The 25,879-nt window shown below is 45.5% G+C and overlaps 1 protein-coding gene across 1 annotated transcript in view; it reads left to right on the top strand.

Moving 5' to 3' along the window:
- MAPK4 (mitogen-activated protein kinase 4) overlaps nt 1-5,713 on the top strand; it is a 64,733-nt gene extending 59,020 nt beyond the window's left edge. Inside the window, exon 5 of the mRNA XM_069746276.1 lies at nt 1,181-5,713. Within this exon, the coding sequence (XP_069602377.1) occupies nt 1,181-1,871 (691 nt within the window). The 3' untranslated portion in view covers nt 1,872-5,713. The remainder of the gene's footprint in view (nt 1-1,180) is intronic.
- The last annotated feature ends 20,166 nt before the right edge of the window (nt 5,714-25,879 follow it).

The raw sequence follows: 25,879 nt of genomic DNA, 5'->3' as shown, positions 1-25,879 counted from the left end.
CATTGCTTGGGGCCCAAGCGACAAGACCCCACCATGGTCACATATCCAGACACCTACTTAGTTCAAATTCTATGAGACTGATGGCAATAGACAAGTACAAGCTTCAGCTAGCTTCTCCCTTAGCGCCATAGACTCAGAAGGTGGTGGCACTTCTCCAGAACAGGTGGCTCAGGAACCCATTCTAATGATCAGTAGGGAATCCCATTGATCAGGGATGTCAAACTGCATTCCTCGGGGGCTGCAAACAGGTCATGTTTTCAGGATTTCCTTGTCCTGCACAGGTGATAATTTAATCACCAACTCATTATTTGTGTAGGTGATTAAATTATCACCTGTGCAGTACAAGGAAATCCTGAAAACATGACCTGTTTGCAGCCCTCGAGGAATGCAGTTTGACACCCCTGCCATTGATCATACAATTATTGCCTATCCCATAGATAGGTGAAAATGTTTCTTGTGGGATTTCCCCTCTACACCTATGTAAACATATATTGCATTTAAAGGGTTGTCGACACTAGCATAGCAGTGGAAATAGAGAAAGGGGACATAAACCAAGTAAAAACAGAGCTGAAAGCAGCAGTTTCAAGCACAACTGTCCTCTCTCTAGGTTACATTCAGCATATTAAATTAGGTCTTCACTTTGGGTAGTCCCCCTAGTTGTAAAAGAAGTTCTGATCTCCTTCTGGGAAACCATCAATCAGCAGGTAAACCTGGTTGCAAGTGTTCAATTTCCCTGCAGCGCCACCACAGGAGGAATGAAGCATTACACAGTGTCCATTCATATCAATGTGTTATCTGTGTAGGACTGGACAGACACACTTTGTAGCCAGTCTTCAATTTGGTCAAAAGATGTGGATCCTGACCAGAGGAGCCCTCTATTAACTCAGAACAGATTTTCAGGAAACTCTCATTTACATTGAGGACCTTCTAGTGATAACACTCAGTTGTCAATTTATTCATCCACTCCCTGGAGGAATAAGAGGGGAGCTGAATAACATGTTAAGAAAACATCATTCAGAATTGTTATTTCATGCGGAACATTAATATTTAATCAAATAGATATGTCAGGAGTATACAACAGGTCCTCTTATTAAAAAAACAAAGTTTTGTTCTTAAATGAAAAAAAAAATGTAGATGTAACTAGAAAAGTTTTTTTTATTAATAGAAGATTTTCTTATAGGTATCAAGTGAGTTTGTCCTCAGACATGGACTGGAGACAAGATCAGAGTCTCGGTATGAGTGACGTCCAACGAGATCCCCGTGCGGGGTCAGGATCACAAGCAGAAGAAGCTCAGGTTGACCCTCGAAAATACTCTCAAAGTAGCTCAGAAAGGTTCCTAGAACAGTCCCATTCTTCCATGGACCGGGTTTTTGAGGGTGACTGTGGCAGGTCATGTGAGTATAAAGTAGGGTCTCCTTCCTATCTGGACAAATTATTATGGAGAGACAACAAGCCACATCACTATTCAGAACCTAAACTTATTTTAGATCTTTCCACCTGGAAAAACAATACAATCCCACCCACGGGAGACCTTGTAAGGGAAGAAGAGCCATCAAACCTCTTTTTGGAAATTGCTCAGTGGGTAAAGAGCACCCAGGCAGGACTTGAATGTCCAGCAAGTCCTGTCTCCGAGACACAGGAGGACCTTCAACAAAGTCAACCATGTCCTACTCATCACACGCCTAACGATATCTCCAAGAATGCGGAATCTTCTTTCGATCTGGATGTTTTTATAACCAGGGCGTTAAAGCTATGTACCAGCCAGGAAGAAATGCCAGACAACAAACTCAATGATATCAATGGGGCTTGTATTTCTGAACATCCGAATGACATAGCTCAGAAGGAAGTATTTCAGAAGGACAGGTGGTAGGACGACCGATGAATGATGGCAAAAAATTGTACCGAGCACATTTTTTTTAAAATCCAGGATGTTGCATCTTGCATCAATAATATGGTGCAATCGCCTGAAGCATCTCAGATAGTCTTCAAGATGGAAGGCGATCAGTTTTTCTGTATCTGAAGGCGATCCATTTTTCTGTATCTGTGTACGGCTGATGTAACCTCATTACATAGCAAAACTTTTAATGCCTTTTATTTTAAAGGCTCGCAACAAACAATGCTCAATATTTGATGCCTTATAATTTGAGTTTAGCAAAAAGATTTGTAGGGTCATGATCCAGCAGCCACATTTAATCTTGTGAACCTCCTCCTTCCTGCTGTCGTCTCCCTCCACTATGTTGGCCATCACACTAGGTCTACTAATCAGAAGAGTTATCTGTGATGCCAGGAGGTAGGAAGAGGGTTGCAGAGCTCTGGTCTGGAGGTCATTTATTATTGACGTGGCTGCCATTTTAGAACCTTGGAAACCTTGAAAACTTCCTCCTTTCTGCCAACACATCAGTCCACAATGATGGCATCACTCTAGGTCTACTAATCAGAAGAGTAATCAAGGATGATGGCAGGTAGGTGGAGGTTCACAGAGTTTTGGTCTGACAGACCACAGACTATCGATTGGCTCAGACCAGGACCTTATGAACCTCCTCTTTTCTTCTAGCATGTCTCTCTACAATCATGGTTTCACACTATGTGTACTAATCAGAACACGCATCGTGGATGCAAGCAGGCAAGATGAGGTTCACAGAGCTCTGGTCCATCAGGCCACAAACTATCGACATGGATGCCAGACCAGAGCCCTGCAAACCTCCTCCTTTCTTCCAGGGCATTACTCTACAGTGATGGCATCACGCTGGGTCAGTAGAGTTACCAGAGATGCCTGTAGATAAGAGGAGGTTCACCAATCTCTAGTCCAGCGACCACAGACTATCAACATGGCTGCCGCACCAGAGCCTTGTGAACTTCCACCTTCCTGCCAGAGCGTCACTCCACAATAATGGTGTCACACTGGGTCTACTAATCAGAAGAGGCATTGAGATTCTGGCTGGTAGGAGGAGGTTCGTAAGGCTTTGGTCCGGCTGCCATGGACTATTGACATGGTAGTCGGACCAGACTCTTACGAACCTCCTCCTTCCTGTCAGCACATCACTCCTCAATGATGGCGCCACCCTGAGTGTACTAAGCAGGAGAGGCGCTGGGTACGCTGGCAGGTAGGAGGAAGTTCGTAGGGCTCTGGTTCGGCTGCCATGGATTATTGACATTGTAGTCGGAACAGTCGAACAGACTCTTGTGAATCTACTCCTTCCTGTCAGCACATCACTCCTCAATGGTGGCGCCACCCTGAGTGTACTAAGGAGGAGAGGCGCCGGGTACGCTGGCAGGTAGGAGGAGATTCGTAGGGCTCTTGTTCGGCTGCCATGGATTATTGACATTGTAGTCGGAACAGTCGAACAGACTCTTGCGAACCTCCTCCTTCCTGTCAGCACATCACTCCTCAATGATGGCGCCACCCTGAGTGTACTAAGCAGGAGAGGCGCCGGGTACGCTGGCAGGTAGGAGGAGGTTCGTAGGGCACTGGTTCGGCTGCCATGGATTATTGACATTGTAGTCGGAACAGTCGAACAGACTCTTCTGAATCTACTCCTTCCTGTCAGCACATCACTCCTCAATGGTGGCGCCACCCTGGGTCTCCTAATTATGAGACGCCAGGGATGTTGTCAGGTAATAGTAGGTTGGCAGAGTTCTGATCCGGTGATCACGGGCTACCGTTGTGACCACGGGTCGTCCGAATGTTTTTGCTCAACTGTATTTACAATAATACTTGATGAAACCAGATTGGTTTTTTTTTTTTTTATGCAGATAAAATTGATCAAAAGTTTCTTTAAACTACATTAACTTAGATTGTCCTTGGGCTCCTACATAGCATTTGTCATCATGTTGCCTACTAATATTTACTTTTAAGAAAAAAAAAAGTAGAAGATATTCTCCCCAAATATTAACATAATAAATTACGATTTTTATGGGCAATTTTATGTTTTACAAAAATATCTTGATTAACCGTTATCAACATGTAATTAAATAAATTAATAAGAAAAAAGTCTAAAAACTCTCTAAACGATAAAATATACTAGATCATATGGATTGTATATTTGTAGATTGGAAAAAATATAACACTAAATTTGGATCATTCGCCAACACTGTTGATAATAATCAGAGAATATATTTACAGATCTCAGGATCTAAATAATATCACATTATATTTCAAAACTTATTTCTAAGCTTTCTGTTGTTGCACATTAACAGGGTACATTTTTATCTTTTTTTTTCCAATATAGTTTGGATTTTATAATATATATTTTTTTCAATATTTAAATGGATATTCTGGTTTTAGCAAATAAAGGTGTATTGAAAAGTTATACAATTTGCTGATTTACTTTCTGTGTCAAATTTTGTTACGATTTTTTTGCTGGCTGTCATTGAATAGAAAAGTTAATATTTTACTTCCAGTTTGAGAGGAGTAAATCTGCCAAAATTTTAATTAGCTCAGACTGGCTCAAATTTGGTTGGAATGTGCCCCGATTACCGGAAAAAAAGCACTGAAGTCTTTCGATTCCAAAACATAATAAACTAATGGGCCGGGAAGAGGATAAAACCCCAATAAACTATCATACTCACCTCACCTCTACCACTATAGCCTACTTGCCAGTCCATATAAATCCAGCAAGATGGCGTTGCCATTTTGCTGGATTCTCCCAAATGGAATCACAAAAAAATTCATATTTGCCAGAATCTGTAGTTTTTTGGAAATTCTAAATGATTTTGATTAGATCAGAATTGATTCACTCATCATTAACAACAGCGGATTAAAATTTTCTGTTCATGTAATGATCACGCAGTTGTTATAAAACCAAAGTGTGCGGTAGCAAGCCAGGGCAGATTTTAATGAATGACAGCAAGCAGAGATCTTGAAACATTTGAACAATGGATACAGAAAATATGTTGGAAAATTTGAAAATCATACAAAGAATATTTTTTTATTGCTAATAAGTGATTGGACATGGTTGTAATATGCACCTTAAAAAAACTTCTCACTTGCTATAAATATTGAATTTTTTTTACTTGGTGTAAATGCCACTGTTCTCCTGAATCTGGCGATATTTTTCTCTTGCTCCTGCGCCTCTCCGTTCCTGAGATATGGCCCCTTTTTCCTTGTAGTCTTGTTAGTTAAGTGGGTGTGGTCTCCTTGAAGACTCCTATAAAGAAGAGGTGAGGACCACACCCACTTAGCTAAAAGACTAGATTTAAATACATAGAAAAGGGGGCCATATCTCAGGAACGGAGAGGCGCAAGAAGAAAATAAAAACATCTTCAGATTCAGGAGAGCAGTGGCATTTATACCATGTAACAAAACATACATGTTTACGGAAAGTGAGAGCTCCCCTTTAAGAGTCAAAGAAACATGTGTGTGTATAGAATCCTATGAAGGACTGAATTGGATCCATAGATGCCAGTGTTGAGGCCATAATACAGATCCTAAAGTGCGGCCCATATTACAACCATATAACATCACCCTGAATCCTATTTTGGGGAGGATTTTCAGATTGTTCCTGCCTTACCAAAAGTAAGTGTTATCAGTTTCATTTACTGAGTCATTCAAACAATCGATGAAGAGTCTAGAAACCGAACACGATTAAATTTTCTGGTTTTGTAAATACCGGTATTCTGCTGCTTTTTACTGATTTCAATACAGTTTTGCTGAATTTTGAAATAAGGTTTTGGATAACTGTAATAAAATATGAAATAAACAGCTCAAATAACTGCGCTACGTTGACAGAAGTTTCTTTTTCTTTACAGAACTAGCAAAAAAAAAAAAAAATTAAAAAATATTTTATATGTGTGAAATGTCAATGGTCCCCGTGCTAACAGACAGCTTGACCTCATTTGATAGACAATCTGCAAACCACTTTATTTGTGACCCGGTGATTTTCTGGTTTTGCACCAGTTTCACTATTTTCCACTCCTTTTTCCAAAAACAATAACTTTTTTTTTATTTTTGAACTTTATTTTTTATCTTTATTTTTGGGATGAGTTCTAGGTTGGAATGACACCATTCATTTTAACCATACAATGTCTTGGAAAGCAAAGAAAAAATCAAAATTCCAAGTGGGGTGAAATGGTGATAAAAAAAAAGGATTTTCAACATTTTAGTTTTAGTTTTTATGGCTTTTATTGTTCTATAAACACGACCAAGTATGACGTGATTCTCCAGGTGATACCAAACTTAGAAAATGTAGAACTTTATAAAAATAAATTTTCTTTGTGTTGTCATTTTTTAAATTTTACATTTTTCATTGATGGAGCTGTATAAGGGCTTATTGTTTTTGCGTGCTGTAAAATTTTAAGGTACGTATACGACAATTTAATCACTTTTTATTGCATTGTTGGTGGGTTGTGTAGCAACTGAAAAAAAAAACAGTCAATTCTGGAGTTTCCATTCTCTTTCTCACATTTGCCATACGCATTAAATAATTTAACTTTTTACCAAATATAAAAGAAAAAAAATGGAATTGGAAAAAGGGAGTGAGTTAGTCTTTAATCTTTATTTTTATTAAACTTTTTTTCCTTAATTTTTCACTTTATTTTGTGAAAAATGAACCCGAGATTAGTAGATCGTTTTATAATTAACTGCAATAAATCAGTTTTGCCTTTCTATCTTTATGGGAGTACAAAAATGGCGGCGATGGGAATTTTCTGCCTCCTAGTTTTCTGAGAAGTTGATATAACTTATATATCCACAGAATAAACTTTTTTTTGCTTATTGAAAAAAATGACATTAAAGTATACGCAGACAGAATCACATGTCTATCGATATTTCACGCGTGTTATCTGCTGCGTTCGTGCACGTGACAGTTTGTCCAATTTATTACGGTTCATTGATGTATATTGCCACTTCATACAATGTGCGTCACCTGTTTGCTTGCCTGACTGCCTGTCTCATTTATGTTAGCTCTGTGATTAACGTCGGAGATAAATCTGTGCACGCAAACACAATCTGACATAAACCCCCCCAAAATCCATAATATAAAGGAGTATATTCACAATGAACAAGTCCACAGTAGAGAACACTTGTCTGCTCAGGGGTCTACGCTGAGCAGGGGGCTCGGGACTGAGCTGCTTTCTCGCACAAAGTCATAGCTATTGCATACACCCACCACTAGGAAGAGCTCACTGTATATAGATTTGTGCAACTTCAAATGAAGGGAACAAGAAAAAAATATATATTTTTCAATACAATGGTGCTTAAAAGTTTGTGAACCCGAAAGAATTTTCCATCTTTCTGCATAAATTTGACCTAAAACTAACAAATGGGCTACTTGCACAGTGAACAAGTCTGTAAGAACATGTTCACACACCACCAAGAAACCTGAAGACACAAAAGAGAATAGTAAAACCAAAAACACTCAGTTTGAAAAAATGTTTGCAGTAATCCGCAAGTGCTAGTAAAAGATGTAAATAACAGGGTATTTGGTTGATACGTTTTTTGCAAAAAATGTATACTAAGCTGCTCTACCAATCTTCACGGTATACCCATATCAGAGCAGTCCTAACTAATGTATGCAATCCCTATCTGATGTATTTAAAAACCTGATCATCTGTATATTACCTGTGTGAACAGGGTTCAGAGAGGAAAAATCCATGTGTGCATACAGGGCAGATACATTAGTTAGGACTGCTCTGATATGGGTATACCGTGAAGATTGGTAGAGCAGCTTAGTATACATTTTTTGCAAAAAACGTATCAACCAAATACCCTGTTATTTACATCTTTTACTAGCACTTGCGGATTACTGCAAACATTTTTTCAAACTGAGTGTTTTTGGTTTTACCATTCTCTTTTGTGTCTTCAGGTTTCTTGGTGGTGTGTGAACATGTTCTTACAGACTTGTTCACTGTGCAAGTAGCCCATGTGTTCCTGTTTCCATGATTGTTCTCTTGTGTCTACAAGACTGGGGAGTTCCACCACTCCTCTTGGGCTAGCTGCACAAAAGCTGTTCTGCCCTGTATGCACACATGGATTTTTCCTCTCTGAACCCTGTTCACACAGGTAATATACAGATGATCAGGTTTTTAAATACATCAGATAGGGATTGCATACATTAGTTAGGACTGCTCTGATATGGGTATACCGTGAAGATTGGTAGAGCAGCTTAGTATACATTTTTTGCAAAAAACGTATCAACCAAATACCCTGTTATTTACATCTTTTACTAGCACTTGCGGATTACTGCAAACATTTTTTCAAACTGAGTGTTTTTGGTTTTACCATTCTCTTTTGTGTCTTCAGGTTTCTTGGTGGTGTGTGAACATGTTCTTACAGACTTGTTCACTGTGCAAGTAGCCCATGTGTTCCTGTTTCCATGATTGTTCTCTTGTGTCTACAAGACTGGGGAGTTCCACCACTCCTCTTGGGCTAGCTGCACAAAAGCTGTTCTGCCCTGTATGCACACATGGATTTTTCCTCTCTGAACCCTGTTCACACAGGTAATATACAGATGATCAGGTTTTTAAATACATCAGATAGGGATTGCATACATTAGTTAGGACTGCTCTGATATGGGTATACCGTGAAGATTGGTAGAGCAGCTTAGTATACATTTTTTGCAAAAAACGTATCAACCAAATACCCTGTTATTTACATCTTTTACTAGCACTTGCGGATTACTGCAAACATTTTTTCAAACTGAGTGTTTTTGGTTTTACCATTCTCTTTTGTGTCTTCAGGTTTCTTGGTGGTGTGTGAACATGTTCTTACAGACTTGTTCACTGTGCAAGTAGCCCATGTGTTCCTGTTTCCATGATTGTTCTCTTGTGTCTACAAGACTGGGGAGTTCCACCACTCCTCTTGGGCTAGCTGCACAAAAGCTGTTCTGCCCTGTATGCACACATGGATTTTTCCTCTCTGAACCCTGTTCACACAGGTAATATACAGATGATCAGGTTTTTAAATACATCAGATAGGGATTGCATACATTAGTTAGGACTGCTCTGATATGGGTATACCGTGAAGATTGGTAGAGCAGCTTAGTATACATTTTTTGCAAAAAACGTATCAACCAAATACCCTGTTATTTACATCTTTTACTAGCACTTGCGGATTACTGCAAACATTTTTTCAAACTGAGTGTTTTTGGTTTTACCATTCTCTTTTGTGTCTTCAGGTTTCTTGGTGGTGTGTGAACATGTTCTTACAGACTTGTTCACTGTGCAAGTAGCCCATGTGTTCCTGTTTCCATGATTGTTCTCTTGTGTCTACAAGACTGGGGAGTTCCACCACTCCTCTTGGGCTAGCTGCACAAAAGCTGTTCTGCCCTGTATGCACACATGGATTTTTCCTCTCTGAACCCTGTTCACACAGGTAATATACAGATGATCAGGTTTTTAAATACATCAGATAGGGATTGCATACATTAGTTAGGACTGCTCTGATATGGGTATACCGTGAAGATTGGTAGAGCAGCTTAGTATACATTTTTTGCAAAAAACGTATCAACCAAATACCCTGTTATTTACATCTTTTACTAGCACTTGCGGATTACTGCAAACATTTTTTCAAACTGAGTGTTTTTGGTTTTACCATTCTCTTTTGTGTCTAAAACTAACAAATAAGTTGAAAGTTTTAGACTCTGTCATATTTTTTTATTGAGCAAAATACTCCAGTATCACATGTCTGTGTGTGGCAAAATTTGGTGAACCTTTGGGACTTGCAGATTATTGGGAGGTGAAATTAGAATTTGGTGTTTTCAATGGGATGACAATCAGGTGTGAGTGGGTGACCTGTTTTATTAAAAAAAAAACTGGGATCTATCAAAGTTTGATCATTACAACCCATATGAACAGAGGAGACCTCAGAGGAAGAGTTGTTGATGCTCCTAAGGATGTAATGGGTTACAAAACCATCTCTAAAGAGTTTGGACTCAACCGGTCCACAGTCAGACACATTGTGTACAAATAGTGGAAATTCAAGACCATTATTTCCCTTCAATGGGGTGGCAATTTAACCAAGATCACTCCAAGAGCAATTTGTAGATTTTTCCATAAAGATACAAGGGAACCCAAGGTAACTTCTAAGCAGCTAAAGGCCCCTCTCACATTAGCTAATGTTAAAGTGAACCTGTCACCCCAAAAATCGCGTTTGCGCTAAGCCCACCAGCATCAGGGGCTTATCTACAGCACTCTGGCATGCTGTAGATAAGCCCCCGATGTATCCTAAAAGATAAGAAAAAGAGGTTATATTATACTCTCCCAGGGGCGGTCGCGGTCCGGTCTGATGGGTGTCGCGGTCTGGTCCGGCACCTCCCATCTTCATCAGACGATGTCCTCTTGTGATCTTCACGCTGCGGCTCCGGCGCAGGCGTACTTTGTCTGCCCTGTTGAGGGCAGAGCAAAGTACTGCAGTGCGCAGGTGCCGGGCCTCTCTGACCTGTCCTTCACGCTCGCTGCAATACAGTTCTGCCTTCAATGTCTCTTCCTAGGAGCTGCAGCTCTGAGGGCATGCACAGCTCCGTGTCCTTCTCCCTCGTTCTCTGACAGGATACCACCCCTGCCAGGGACCAACTAACTGAGCAGAGCTCAGCCAGCAACTAAGTAACTTTCCCTACAGGCGACCAGTTTTACCTATGTGGGGAGTGACCTAATAAGTAGGGTCAGGAGCTCCGCCTGGTGGCCTGGAGTGTGAAATGTGTTGCATGTTTGTGATACCTGAATGCAGTTATCCTTTCTTGCCTCCAAACGTATTATCACTCTCCCCGAGAGGAAAGCAATACCACTGCGATGACCAGGACCCTGGGGCGCCGCAGTAGCGGGAGCGCAGGGAGAGGGAGGAATGAGGCACGCAGTGCACACAGGACCTGAACTAGGTAGGTCACGTGGTCACTGCAGGGGCGATGGGGCGGAGCTACCACCCGAGAATGGAGGGACTACAAAAAAATGCAGGACACAGAGTTGTAAGAAAGAGACGTAGTCAAAGGACAAGCCGAGGGTCGGGAGCCAGACGGGAGCGAGGTACCAAGGGGCAAAACATCAGATTAATCAGAGACTAGTCAAGCGGTCAGAAAGCCAGGACAGACAGAGACATACCAAGCAGAAAACAGGGGCAGAAGTCAGGGGGCAAACCGGGTCATACACAGCAAGGCACACACGCACAACGATTACAGACAAATAACCTGGGTCAGCTATCTCAGACCGTGTAGACAGAAGTATAACTGACTCAGAACCCAGGAACTATCATCATTAAATAGCAGCCCCAGAGCCAAAGAGAGGTGGACTAATTTAACCCAGACCTGACCAGGAAGGATGTAGAACCAGCCCATCCAGAGTCATGACAGTTCCCCCTAGAGAGGGACACAGGCAGAAGAAATGTCTTTAATTTCCTTACGGTGAATGAAAAACATATCTGGCTAAGAGGTATTGGGTGCATCTGGCTGCGTGAAGAATTATCAAAAATGGAGAACCCCTTGAAATAAAATGTATTAATGCAATAATAATGCAATAGAATATGACAAAAACCCAATAATTGAGGATATTTAGAAGGGTGCAAATACTTTTTCCCAGCACAGGTGGACCAGCGAAGGTCACGTCTAGTCCTCGTGCGTCATGTACAATATTTAAGTCTGAACACAGTCTCCCTTCTGTCTTCAGTAATCTGCAGAATACATCCCCACAGCTCATCGCCCAAATACATTATTGATGATCTTGTTATTGCAACATGGAACAGAAATTTCTTCAAGGCAGAAAGTCAGCAATAAAGCAACTGGCACAAAACTGAAATAATGAATCCTCAGCTGGGGAAATACATGTAACTGGATGAAAGACTATAGAAAGGGATCAAGAGGTTCTGTCTATCTACTTCATCCATATACAGCATCTATCATTTATCAATCTGTCTTAGGCCTGTTTCACACATACTAATATTTCAGGTACTGCATGAGAACCACAGGGGAGTGGCGATACAATAAGCGCTGTTCCCTGGCGCCAAGTGCTGAAGAAGGTTCTCATCATTCCTCCCTACTCTGCCGGTGATCAGGGCAACCAGGGGAGAATGATCAGAGTTATATTCAACTGATATCAGTGATAGTAGGCAGAGGCTGATGGGAGTATTCATCACCCGTCATCTGTGCTCTAAATAAATAAAAAATCTGGCGGCGTGGGTTCTCCTGTATTTTTGATAACCAGCCAGGCAAAACTCACAGTTGGGAGCTGTAACCCTTAGCTGTCAGCTTCAGCTAGGCTGGTAATCAACAATAAAGGGGTCCCCACGCTGTTTTTTTAAATTATTTCAATAAATAATTTAAAAAAACAGCGTGGAGCCCCCCCCCCCATTTTTGACAACCAGTCTTGCTAAAGCTGACAGCTGGGCGCTGGTATTCTCAGGCTGGTAAGGGGCCATGGACATTGGCCCGACCCAATTTAAAAATATGAGCCCACAGCCACCCATAAAAGGCGCATTAGATGCACGAATTCTGGTGCTTTGCCCACCTCTTCCCACTTGCCCTGTAGTGGTGGCAAGTTGGGTTCATATTTGTGGGGTTGATGTCACCTTTGTATTGTCTGGTGACATCAAGCCCACGGCTTAGTAATGGAGAGACGTCTATAAGACACCAATCCATTACTAATCCTATAGTTATCTGGTAAATAAAGACACAGTCAGAATAAAATATTTTATTACAAATAGAACAAAGCACACTTTTCCATTTTTTTACTTAAAAATAATAAACACAGCTATACTCACCTAAGACCTAATTCCACTGAATCCCTCATCTCCTGTAATAAAACAAAAATAAAAAAAACAACAAATATCCCTCACCTGTCTGTTGTTCTGTCCCTCACCGTAATCCATGTCTCGGTGATAAATAGTTTTGGATGATGCCAAGATGCGACCGTCCAGGCTGAATATTACTGGTGAATGAGCTGCTGTGACACAAATGATAGTAGAACATACAGCTCTGGCAAAAATTAAGAGACCACTGGTATATTTTTGAGTAAAGTGTAAATTGTTCTTTTATTCTATAAACTTCTGACAACATGTCTCAGAATTTCCAAGCAAGACATTTTGTATTTTTTTTCTGACAAAGAAAAGTGGTCAAAAAAAAACCCCCCAGTGCTTTCAGACCTCAAATAATGCAAAGAAAACAAGTTCATAATCATTTAGAAACAACAATACTAATGTTTTAACTCAGGAAGAGTTCAGAAATCAATATTTTGTGGAATAACCATGTTTAATCACAGCTTTCATGCGTCTTGGTATGCTTTCCACCAATCGTTCACACTGCTTCTGCTGCAAAAATGTAAGCAGTTCTATATTATTATTATTAGTTATTTATATAGCACCATTAATTTCATGGTGCTGTACATGTAAAGGGGTTAAATCAAAATACAAATATAACTTACAGTAAACAAAACTAACAATGACAGACTGGTACAGAGGGGAGAGGACCCTGCCCTTGTGGGCTTACATTCTACAGGGTTATGGAGGAGTTACTGGAGGGGTGCGAGAGTGTTAGAAGGTAGGCCACAAAGGAGGATGTTGCAGTAGTCAAGGTGGGAGATGATTAGGGCACGCACGAGCATTTTGGTAGAGTGTGGGTTGAGGAAAGGACGGATTCTGGAAATATTTTTGAGCTGTAGGCGACAGGAGGTTGCGAGAGCTTGGATGTGCGGTTTGAAGGACAGGGCAGAGTCAAGGGTTACTCTGAGGCAACGGATTTTGGGGACAGGGGAAAGTATGATTTAATTTATTTTGATAGATAGATCAGGTAGGGAAGGTATGCGTGATGGAGGAAAGATAATGAGTTCAGATTTGTCCACATTGAGCTTGAGGAAGCGAGAGGAGAAGAAGGAGGATATGGCTGATAGACACTCTGGGATTCTGGAGAGCAGAGAGGTGACATCTGGGCCAGAGAGGTAGATCTGAGTGTCATCAGCATATAGATGGTACTGGAAGCCATAGGACCTTATGAGTTGTCCCAGGCCGAGTGTATAGATTGAGAAGAGTAAGGGTCCTAGGACGGAGCCTTGGGGGACTCCAACAGAGAGGGGGCGAGATGAAGAAGTAGTGTGGGAGTAGGAAACACTAAATGTGTGGTAGGCAAGGTATGAGGAGATCCAGAATAGGGCAAGGTCTTTGACCCCAAAGGAAGAGAGGATCTGTAGTAGGAGGAAGTGGTCAACTGTGTCGAAGGCAGAGGACAGGTCTAGGAGGAGGAGTATACAGAATTGTCTGTTAGCTTTGGCTGTAAGTAAGTCATTAGTAATTTTGGTCAGGGCAGTCTCAGTGGAATGGTGGGGACGGAAGCCAGATTGAGTTCTTCTTTGCTTGATGGCTTGTGACTATCCATCATCCTCTTGATTACATTCCAGAGGTTTTCAATGGAGTTAAGGTGTGGAGATTGGGCTGCCCATGACAGGGTTTTGATGTGGTGGTCTCTTAATTTTTGCCAGAGCTGTATGCATATGTCAGCCATAATCGGATACTGCGCAGATATGGAGGCTTACAGTGGCTGGCATAAGTATTCACCCCTCTTGGTTTTTTACATATTTTTTTACACTACAACCTGTGTATAAATATGTTTGTAATTCAATTTGTGTGTGACGCATCAGCACTAAATCGTCCTAAGATGACGAATAGTGATGACTGAACGTGCACGGATTCGGTGTTATCTGAGCATGCTCAGGTGCTAACCAAGTGACTTCCGCGTGCTCGAAAAATATGTTTGCATTCTTTTGGTCACATGACCGCCCTCTCCAGGTGCTGGCAACTGAAAATGTGATGGGTCCATGGTCTCTAAAAAGAGGAGTGATGTAAGTCTTTAAAAAGTTCTGATTTTTGGTCTAAGTGGCAAGAAAAAGATATAAGAGGCGGTTGGCAATCCTGTTTGGTGCACCACAACCCCCCTATGGGAACAGCCAGGCAGTGGACAACCCTTTTTCAGTGAAGTAGTCCACCTTGAAAAAAACAAACCATGTACTCCCGTAACATACCGGCATCGGGTCTCCCAGTGATCGCGTGACATTGGCTGCAGGGCTCACGTGACATAACAATCAGTGGTCACTATTGACTTCTTCTATTTGACACCTTTGGATGAACCTCAGACAAGCTGACGAGGTAAGAGTACAGCAGTCCATTAGCGGCCGATGATTGGCTGCAGGGGTCACATACTATAACAATGCCAACAATGCTGGAACGAGAGGCAGTTGTAAGGTGCTTTTATTTTACAAGGTAAACGATAGTAGACAATCCTATTAATTTTTTCATAATTTTGTAGAAGAAACAACAGAGGAACGATACAATGTAGGAATAGAATTAGTTACTAAACAGACATATCAGGAGCTGGTGTCTTCCGAAAGGGGTACAATGAGGATTGGAGTGTGGATGTGACGCCTATGGAGCATAGAACACTCAGCAATGACTCACACACCACGGCCCTATAATGACTGCAGAAAGGTCTCAATAACAGCAAATCTGTCCAGCTATCGAGTCTGCGCTTCCTTTCTTGCAAATGTTCCATTAAGCCTCCACTACAGATAAAATTGGATATAACCATGAGAACCTGGACAGGTAGGAGATTGGAGGCCGTCACTGATGGGTGCATAGAAGACGCTTCCAAGGGAAATGGTGGTGGTGGGTGGGGAGTTTGGGTGCTGTATGCCGAGTGTGCGGCATAAGGAGTTACACGAAAACTTGAAAATTTTTAACATTTGTTCTGCTTTTGGGGTATTTATTTTCTGGGAGGGTATACACAATTCATGTCATGTCACATTAGATTCAGGCTACAGTCTATGTCCAGGTGACGCTCAATAGCCCTTTAATGACAATGAGCTAAGCAGTCCTCATCTATATACATAATTGTCTAAGGTCCGCGTCCGTCTGTTTGTCTGTCTGTAACAGAAATCCCGCGTCGCTGATTGGTCGCGGCAGGCCGGCTGCAACCAATCAGCGACGGGCACAGTCCGGCCGCGAATTCGCCCTTCCCTACTCCACTCCAGTCAGTGCCCCCATAGCTGTTTAGCACTCCGTTAACGCTGCTATTAACCCTGTGTGACCAACTTTTTACTATTGCCTATGCAGCATCAATAGTAAAAAGATCTAATGTTAAAAATAATAATAATAAAAAAAATCATTATATTTTCACCTTCCGGCGCCTTTCCAGCTCCTCGCGACGCTCTGGTCCCAAGAATCCATTGCGGCAATGACCGGAGATGACGTACCAGTCTCGCGAGATGATGACGTAGCGGTCTTGCGAGACCGCTACATCATCACGTGTTATTGCGGCAATGCATTCTTGGGACCGGACCGTCGCGAGGAGCATCGCTGAACGCCTGGGCTGGATCCGGGGGCCGCCGGAAGGTGAGTATATAACTATTTTTTATTTTAATTCTTTTTTTAACAGGGATATGGTGCCCACATTGCTATATACTATGTGGGCTGTGTTATATACTACATGGGCTGTGTTATATACTGCATGGGCTGTGTTATATACTGCGTGGCCAGTGTTATATACTACGTCTCTGTGCTATATACTACGTGCACTGTGCTATATACTGCGTTATATACTGCGTGGGCTGTGCTATATACTACGTGGCTGTGTTATATACTACGTCGCTGTGCTATATACTACGTGGCTGTGCTATATACTACGTGGCTATGCAATATACTACGTGGCAGGGCAATATGCTACGTGGCTGTTATATACTACATGGGCTGTGTTATATACTACATGGCTGTGCAATATACTACGTGACTGTGCTATATACTATATGGCTGTGCTCTATACTACGTGGCTATACAATATACTACGCCGCTGTGCTATATACTATGTGGGCTGTGTTATATACTGCGTGGGCTGTGCTATATACTACGTGGCTGTGTTATATTCTAAGTCGCTGTGTTATATACTATGTGGCTATGCAATATACTTCGTGGCTGGGCAATATACTACGTGGCTGTGTTATATACTACGTGGGCTGTGTTATATACTACGTGGGCTGTGTTATATACTACATGGCTGTGTTATATACTACGTGGCTGTGATATATACCATGTGGGGGCTTCGCTATATACTACATGGCCTGTGTTATATACTACGTGGGCTGTGTTATATACTACTTGGGGTGTGTTATATACTACTATACATATTCTAGAATACCTGATACGTTAGAATCGGGCCACTATCTAGTTCTTTAATATAAACAGTATCTCACACATGCCGCAACCTCATACAGCCCGCAGGCCCTTAAACCCCGCAGGCTCATACAGCCCATAGCCTAATACACCCAGTAGTCTCATACACCCAGCAGCCTCATACACCCAGCAACCTCATACAGCCCATAGCCTCATACACCCAGTAGTCTCGTATACCCCGCAGCCTCATACACCCAGTAGTCTCGTATACCCCGCAGCCTCATACACACAGCAGTCTCATACACCCAGTAGCCTCAAACACCCAGCAGCCTCATACACCCAGTAGCCTCATACACCCAGCAGCCTCTTACACCTAGCAGCCTCTTACACCCAGCAGCCTCTTACACCCAGCAGCCTCTTACACCCAGCAGCCTCTTACACCCAGGAGCCTCATACACACAGCAACCTCATACACCCAGCAGCCTCATACACCCAGCAACCTCATACACCCAGCAGCCTCATACACCCAGCAACCTCATACACCCTGCAGCCTCATACACCCAGTAGCCTCATACACCCAGTAGCCTCTTACACCCAGTAGCCTCATACACCCAGTAGCCTCATACACCCAGCAGCCTCTTACACCCAGTAGCCTAATATACCCAGCAGCCTCTTACACCCAGCAGCCTCATACACCCAGCAACCTCATACACCCGGCAGCCTCATACACCCAGCAGCCTCATACACCCAGTAGCCTCATACACCCAGTAGCCTCATACACCCAGTAGCCTCATACACCCAGTAGCCTCATACACCCAGCAGCCTCTTACACCCAGTAGCCTCATACACCCAGCAGCCTCTTACACCCAGTAGCCTAATATACCCAGCAGCCTCATACACCCAGCAGCCTCATACACCCAGTAGCCTCATACACCCAGCAGCCTCATACACCCAGCAGCCTCATACACCCAGCAGCCTCATACACCCAGCAGCCTCATACACCCAGCAGCCTCATAAATCCAGCAGCCTCATACATCCAGCAGCCTCATATACCCAGCAACCTCATACACCCAGCAGCCTCATACACCCAGCAGCCTCATACACCCAGCGGCCTCATACACTCAGCAGCCTCATACACCCAGCAGCCTCATACACCCAACAACCTCATACACCCAGCAGCCTCGTACACCCAGCAGCCTCGTACACCCAGCAGCCTCGTCCACCCAGCAACCTCATACACCCAGCAACCTCATACACCCAGCAGCCTCATACACCCAGCAACCTCGTACATCCCGCAGCCCCATACAACCCACAGCTACATACAGCCCACAGCCCCATACAGCCCACAGCTCCATACAGCCCACAGCTCCATACAGCCCACAGCCCCATACATCCCGCAGCCCCATACAACCCACAGCTACATACAGCCCACAGCCCCATACATCCCGCAGCCCCATACATCCCGCAGCCCCATACAACCCACAGCTACATACAGCCCACAGCCCCATACAGCCCACAGCTCCATACAGCCCACAGCCCCATACAGCCCACAGCCCCATACAGCCCACAGCTCCATACATCCCGCAGCCCCATACAACCCACAGCTACATACAGCCCACAGCCCCATACAGCCCACAGCCCCATACATCCCGCAGCCCCATACATCCCGCAGCCCCATACAACCCACAGCTACATACAGCCCACAGCCCCATACAGCCCACAGCTCCATACAGCCCACAGCCCCATACATCCCGCAGCCCCATACAACCCACAGCTACATACAGCCCGCAGCCCCATACATCCCGCAGCCCCATACATACCGCAGCCCCATACAACCCACAGCTCCATACAGCCCACAGCTCCATACAGCCCACAGCCCCATACATCCCGCAGCCCCATACAACCCACAGCTACATACAGCCCACAGCTACATACAGCCCACAGCCCCATACAGCCCACAGCTCCATACAGCCCACAGCCCCATACATCCCGCAGCCCCATACATCCCGCAGCCCCATACAACCCACAACTACATACAGCCCACAGCCCAATACAGCCCACAGCTCCATACAGCCCACAGCCCCATACATCCCGCAGCCCCATACAACCCACAGCTACATACAGCCCGCAGCCCCATACATCCCGCAGCCCCATACATATCGCAGCCCCATACAACCCACAGCTCCATACAGGCCACAGCCCCATACAGCCCACAGCCCCATACAGCCCACAGCTCCATACAGCCTGCAGTGTTTTACAACCCACCGCAGGGGCAGACACTTCATTGGAGCAACCTGTGCAGCTTCACAAGGGCCCAGAATGTAAGGAGCTGACTTTCACCTCAAAAGCAGGTGGCATTGTTCGTTATGATGAGCCATTGTACTGCTGTTCTTCAGGAAAGCCCACAGCCCCATACAGCCCACAGCCCCAAACAGCCCACAGCCCCATACATCCCACAGCCCCATACATCCCACAGCTCCATACAGCTGACAGCCCCATACAACCCACAGCCCCATACAGCCCACAACCCCATACATGCCACAGCCCCATACATCCCACAGCCCCATACATCCCACAGCTCCATACAGCCCACAGCCCCATACAACCCACAGCCCCATACAGCCTACAGCCCCATACATCCCACAGCCCCATACATCCCACAGCCCCATACAGCCCACAGCCCCATACAGCCCACAGCCCCATACAGCCCGCAGCCCCATACATCCCGCAGCCCCATACAGCCCACAGCTCCATACAGCCCACAGCCCCATACATCCCGCAGCCCCATACATCCCACAGCCCCATACATCCCGCAGCCCCATACATCCCGCAGCCCCATACAACCCACAGCTCCATACAGCCCTCAGCTCCATACAGCCCACAGCTCCATACATCCCACAGCCCCATACATCCCACAGCCCCATACATCCCACAGCCCCATACAGCCCACAGCCCCATACATCCCACAGCCCCATACAGCCTACAGCCCCATACATCCCACAGCCCCATACATCCCACAGCCCCATACAGCCCACAGCCCCATACAGCCCACAGCCCCATACAACCCACAGCCCCATACAGCCCACAGCCCCAAACAGCCCACAGCCCCATACATCCCATAGCCCCATACATCCCACAGCCCCATACAACCTACAGATACAAACAGCCCACAGCCCCATACAGCCCACAGCTCCATACAGCCCACAGCCCCATACATCCCGCAGCCCCATACAACCCACAGCTACATACAGCCCACAGCCCCATACAGCCCACAGCTACATACAGCCCACAGCCCCATACAGCCCACAGCCCCATACAGCCCACAGCTCCATACAGCCCACAGCTCCATACAGCCCACAGCCCCATACAGTCCACAGCCCCAAACAGCCCACAGCTCCATACAGCCCACAGCTCCATACAGCCCACAGCCCCATACAGCCCACAGCCCCAAACAGCCCACAGCTCCATACAGCCCACAGCTCCATACAGCCCACAGCCCACAGCCCCATACAACCCACAGCTACATACTGCCCACAGCCCCATACAGCCCACGGCTACATACAGCCCACAGCCCCATACAGCCCACAGCTACATACTGCAGCCCACAGCCCCATACAGCCCACAGCCCCATACAGCCCACAGCTCCATACAGCCCACAGCCCCATACATCCCACAGCCCCATACAGCCCACAGCTCCATACAGCCCACAGCTCCATACAGCCCACAGCCCCATACACCCCACAGCTACATACAGCCCACAGCCCCATATATCCCACAGCCCCATACAGCCCACAGCCCCATACAGCCCACAGCCCCATACAGCCCACAGCTCCATACAGCCCACAGCCCCATACATCCCACAGCCCCATACAGCCCACAGCTACATACAGCCCACAGCTACATACAGCCCACAGCCCCATACAGCCCACAGCTCCATACAGCCCACAGCCCCATACATCCCACAGCCCCATACAGCCCACAGCTCCATACAGCCAACAGCTCCATACAGCCCACAGCCCCATACATCCCACAGCCCCATACAGCCCACAGCCCCATACAGCCCACAGCCCCATACAGCCCACAGCCCCATACAACCCACAGCCCCATACAACCCACAGCCCCATACAGCCCACAGCCCCATACAGCCCACAGCTCCATACAGCCCACAGCCCCATACATCCCACAGCCCCATACAGCCCACAGCTTCATACAGCCCACAGCCCCATACATCCCACAGCCCCATACAGCCCACAGCCCCATACAGCCCACAGCTCCATACAGCCCACAGCCCCATACATCCCACAGCCCCATACAGCCCACAGCTCCATACAGCCCACAGCTCCATACAGCCCACAGCCCCATACATCCCACAGCCCCATACAGCCCACAGCCCCATACAGCCCACAGCCCCATACAGCCCACAGCTCCATACAGCCCACAGCCCCATACAACCCACAGCCCCATACAACCCACAGCCCCATACAGCCCACAGCCCCATACAGCCCACAGCCCCATACATCCCACAGCCCCATACAGCCCACAGCTTCATACAGCCCACAGCCCCATACAGCCCACAGCCCCATACATCCCACAGCCCCATACAGCCCACAGTCCCATACAGCCCACAGCTCCATACATCCCGCAGCCCCATACAACCCACAGCTACATACAGCCCACAGCCCCATACAGCCCACAGCTCCATACAGCCCACAGCTCCATACAGCCCACAGCCCCATACATCCCGCAGCCCCATACAACCCACAGCTACATACAGCCCACAGCCCCATACATCCCGCAGCCCCATACAACCCACAGCTACATACAGCCCACAGCCCCATACAGCCCACAGCTCCATACAGCCCACAGCCCCATACAACCCACAGCCCCATACAGCCCACAGCCCCATACAGCCCACAGCCCCATACAGCCCACAGCCCCATACATCCCGCAGCCCCATACATCCCGCAGCCCCATACAACCCACAGCTACATACAGCCCACAGCTACATACAGCCCACAGCCCCATACAGCCCACAGCCCCATACATCCCGCAGCCCCATACATCCCGCAGCCCCATACAACCCACAGCTACATACAGCCCACAGCTACATACAGCCCACAGCCCCATACAGCCCACAGCTCCATACATCCCGCAGCCCCATACAACCCACAGCTACATACAGCCCACAGCCCCATACAGCCCACAGCCCCATACAGCCCACAGCTCCATACAGCCTGCAGTGTTTTACAACCCACCGCAGGGGCAGACACTTCATTGGAGCAACCTGTGCAGCTTCACAAGGGCCCAGAATGTAAGGAGCTGACTTTCACCTCAAAAGCAGGTGGCATTGTTCGTTATGATGAGCCATTGTACTGCTGTTCTTCAGGAAAAGAAAAGGGTTGAGTTCCAGCTCCTAAAAAAATCTGTTTATTGAATCCAAAATAAAAGCCAAATGTACATGGTGTACAGACTCCCTCCGGTATGTGCCCCTAAGCAACAGAAGCTATACGGCAACGCGTTTCGATCAGAGTGATCTTTATCAAAGCCATACCTTAATCTGGCTGTGCTCCTCTATATGAGGAAACTCATCCAACCAGAACACTTGTGTCAATCACATGACAATTTGACAGGTCCTACCTTAAAACCAATACAAGACATATAAACATAATTAAAATATTCACCTCAGAATCAACAATAGTGCAGCCTAATTTAATTTCTCTTGTTTAATCCCATTGGGAATCGAGTATTTAATTGGAAAATCCAATATGCTTCTCGTGTGAGGAGACGGCGCCCGGTGTCTCCACCACGCGGAGACATATTAACCCATTCTATTCCGTGGACCTGGAAACATGTTGTACTACGTGCATGGTGCGTAGCAAAATGTTTTGATGCTGCCGATATGTTTCTATGCCCACTGTGCGTGTTGCCTATATTGTATAAATGTTCCCTAATGCGTGTCTTTAATTTCCTGGCCGTGCATCCCACATAGGACAGGTTACACTCTTTGCAGTCAATTTTGTACACTATGTTGGTTGAATTGCAGTTAATATACTGCTTTGTATCAAACTTAGGCTCCTTTCACACTAGCGTCAGAATCTCCCCGTCACAATGCGTCGGGGAGAGATTCCGACGCTAGCGTTTGCTGCATTGCACAATGGAGGCAGCGGATGCATTTTTCCAGCGCATCTGCTGCCCCATTGTGAGGTGCGGGGAGGTGGGGGCGGAGTTCCGGCCGCGCATGCGCGGTCGGAAAAAGCGGTCCGTCAGGAGAAAAAAACGTTACATGTAGCGTTTTTTTCTCCCGACGGTCTGCAAAAGCACGACGCATCCATCGCTCGACGGATGCGACGTGTGGCAATCCGTCGCAAATGCGTCGTCAATGCAAGTCTATGGGGAAAAAACGCATCCTGCAAGCACTTTTGCAGGATGCGTTTTTTCTGCAAAACGACGCATTGTGACGGATTGCAGAAAACGCTAGTGTGAAAGTAGCCTTAATTGTTTTAGCGACAACAGCATGTTTGCAGGTGCTACAATTATTTGTGCCACATCTGAAAAACCCTGAATAATTAAGCCAGGTTTTTTGTGGGTTTTGTCCTATCAGAACAGAACATGCTAGGAGCTGTCTTGTTACCAATTGTCGGGGCTCTTCTGGACACCACATTTATACCAGAATTCAATATATCATACAGTTGTTGATCCTCACACAGAATAAATAATATCCTTAATTTTGGTAAACTGTGGACTATATTGGAAACATATATATATGGCTTTTTCTCCATTTCTAAGTTACCGCTTTTTTGAGATGTTACCAACTCTTTGCGATCTTTTACATCCACAATCCTTTTTGCCCGATTGATTGTCCACTGAGGATATTTACGATATTTTAATTTATTTGCCACCTGACCAAATTCTCCCTTCAGATCCTCCTCCAAACTGCAATTTCTGCTGTTTTTGCACAGGCGCCTCCTCTGTGTCCCCCACCACCCACCACTGCCTCCAGCAGGTTTTACAAACAGATGTGGCGGTAAAGAGAATAAGTAATGCATTGCCTGCCCTCTAGTGGTTAAAATGTAGAACTGTGAAATTCAAGTTCTTTACAGCCCAGTGCTGGGGAGATAATTTTCCCCAAAATGGATATAAACATATATCGCCCTCAATATCAGATGGGTGGTATTCAGACTCTCGGCGCTCTGCCTCTGCCCTTCTCCCTGTTACCATAACACATTCTCAATTATTAATATATATATAATTTTCTTTTGACAAAAAATAAGAGTAAAGCCGTGGGACCCACATAGCAGTCCCCCTTATAATAGTGCTATGCACAGCCCCATACTTTAATACCATGTGCGGGTCACAGTGCTCCCCCATGAATGTGCCAGCTGTGGCCACCATGAGTCAATGCTTCAATGCCAGCCACAATTCCCTGTAACTATCAATGAGAGTGTCCCTATAGAGTCAGCCACAATGGAGCCTCACCTTGTAAGTCACAATGCTCCCGCTGTGCCAGCACTAATGCCCCCTGTGCACTCTCTGGTGCCGCTCACATTGGCCACATCAGTGCCAGCCCAAGTGCCGTGGAATAATTCTGTTATTGCCAGTCATGGTGCTCTGTAAAATGATTGGATTTCTTTGTGTGGCAGAAGGTGGGGGACTCTTTTATTAAGAATGTGGTGTTATGCCTCTTTAATTGTATGATATGGAGACCCTTGGTGGTAGAGGTGTAAGGGGGGAATTTGTCCAACAGCTATTCCCGTGCCCCTAAACACCTTTTCACAGCAGTTTCACATGTCAGTGCCTCCGGTCCTTGTGGTGACGTATCAGAGACACTGACACACATAGACCCATTGAAATGAATGGGTCTATACATATGTCAGCGTGTTTTCATGCGGACATGTCCTTTTCACCCAGACACACGGGCCGCAAAACGTGCCACACACGTGTACACGGAGAACAGTGCACATGGACGGCCGCCGGGGAAGAAGCGCTACAGTAAGTGCTGTTCCCCGGCGGCTGGTGCTGAACGCGGCTGTCATTATTCTCCCCTGTTCTGCCAGCGAGCAGCATGAGCAGGGGAGAATGAATGAATGAAAAACCCGACATGGGGTCCCCCCTATGTTTTTAAACCAACCCAGTAAAACTCACAGGTACAGGCGGCTATTCTCAGGCTGGTAAGGGGCCATGGATATAGGCCCCCCTAGCCTAAAAACACCAGCCCACAGCTGCCCAGATCTATTCGATGCGCCAATTCTGGAGCCTTGCTCGGTTCTTCCTACTTGCCCTGTAGCAGTGGCAAGCGGGGTATTGAGGGGTTAATGTCACCTTCCTATTGTAAGGTGACATTAAGCCCGGCTTAGTAATGGAGAGGTGTCAATAAGACACCTCTCCATTATTAACCCTATAGTTGTTAAAGGGTTAATAAAACACCACACAGTAAGAATAAAGTCTTTTAATGAAATCATACACCACAAAGTTTCCCATCTTTATTAGTCTGCCAATCCTCGATCTCCTGCGAAAAAATCCCAAATAATAAACCAACAATATACCCATACCTGTCTGGCGTACAGTCAGTCCCACGCCGTAATCCATATCTAGGGGAATGTACAGTTTACAACCGGGAGCGCTGCTAATGCAGCCGCCACCGGATGTAGACTACAGTCTCTCTTTTTTATTAAATTTGCAAAAATTTCTACATTTGTTTTTTTTTTTTTCCAGACAAGATTGGGTGCAGAGTGTACATTAATGATAAAAAATGAACTTTTTTGAATTTACCAAATGGCTGCGATGAAACAAAAAGTGAAAAATGTAAA

The sequence above is a fragment of the Ranitomeya imitator genome, chromosome 1, assembly GCF_032444005.1.
Source record: "Ranitomeya imitator isolate aRanImi1 chromosome 1, aRanImi1.pri, whole genome shotgun sequence".
NCBI classification, from domain to species: Eukaryota; Metazoa; Chordata; class Amphibia; order Anura; family Dendrobatidae; genus Ranitomeya; species Ranitomeya imitator.
The sequence above is the reverse complement of the archived record's forward strand: the minus strand, read 5'-3'. Positions and strand labels throughout refer to the sequence as shown.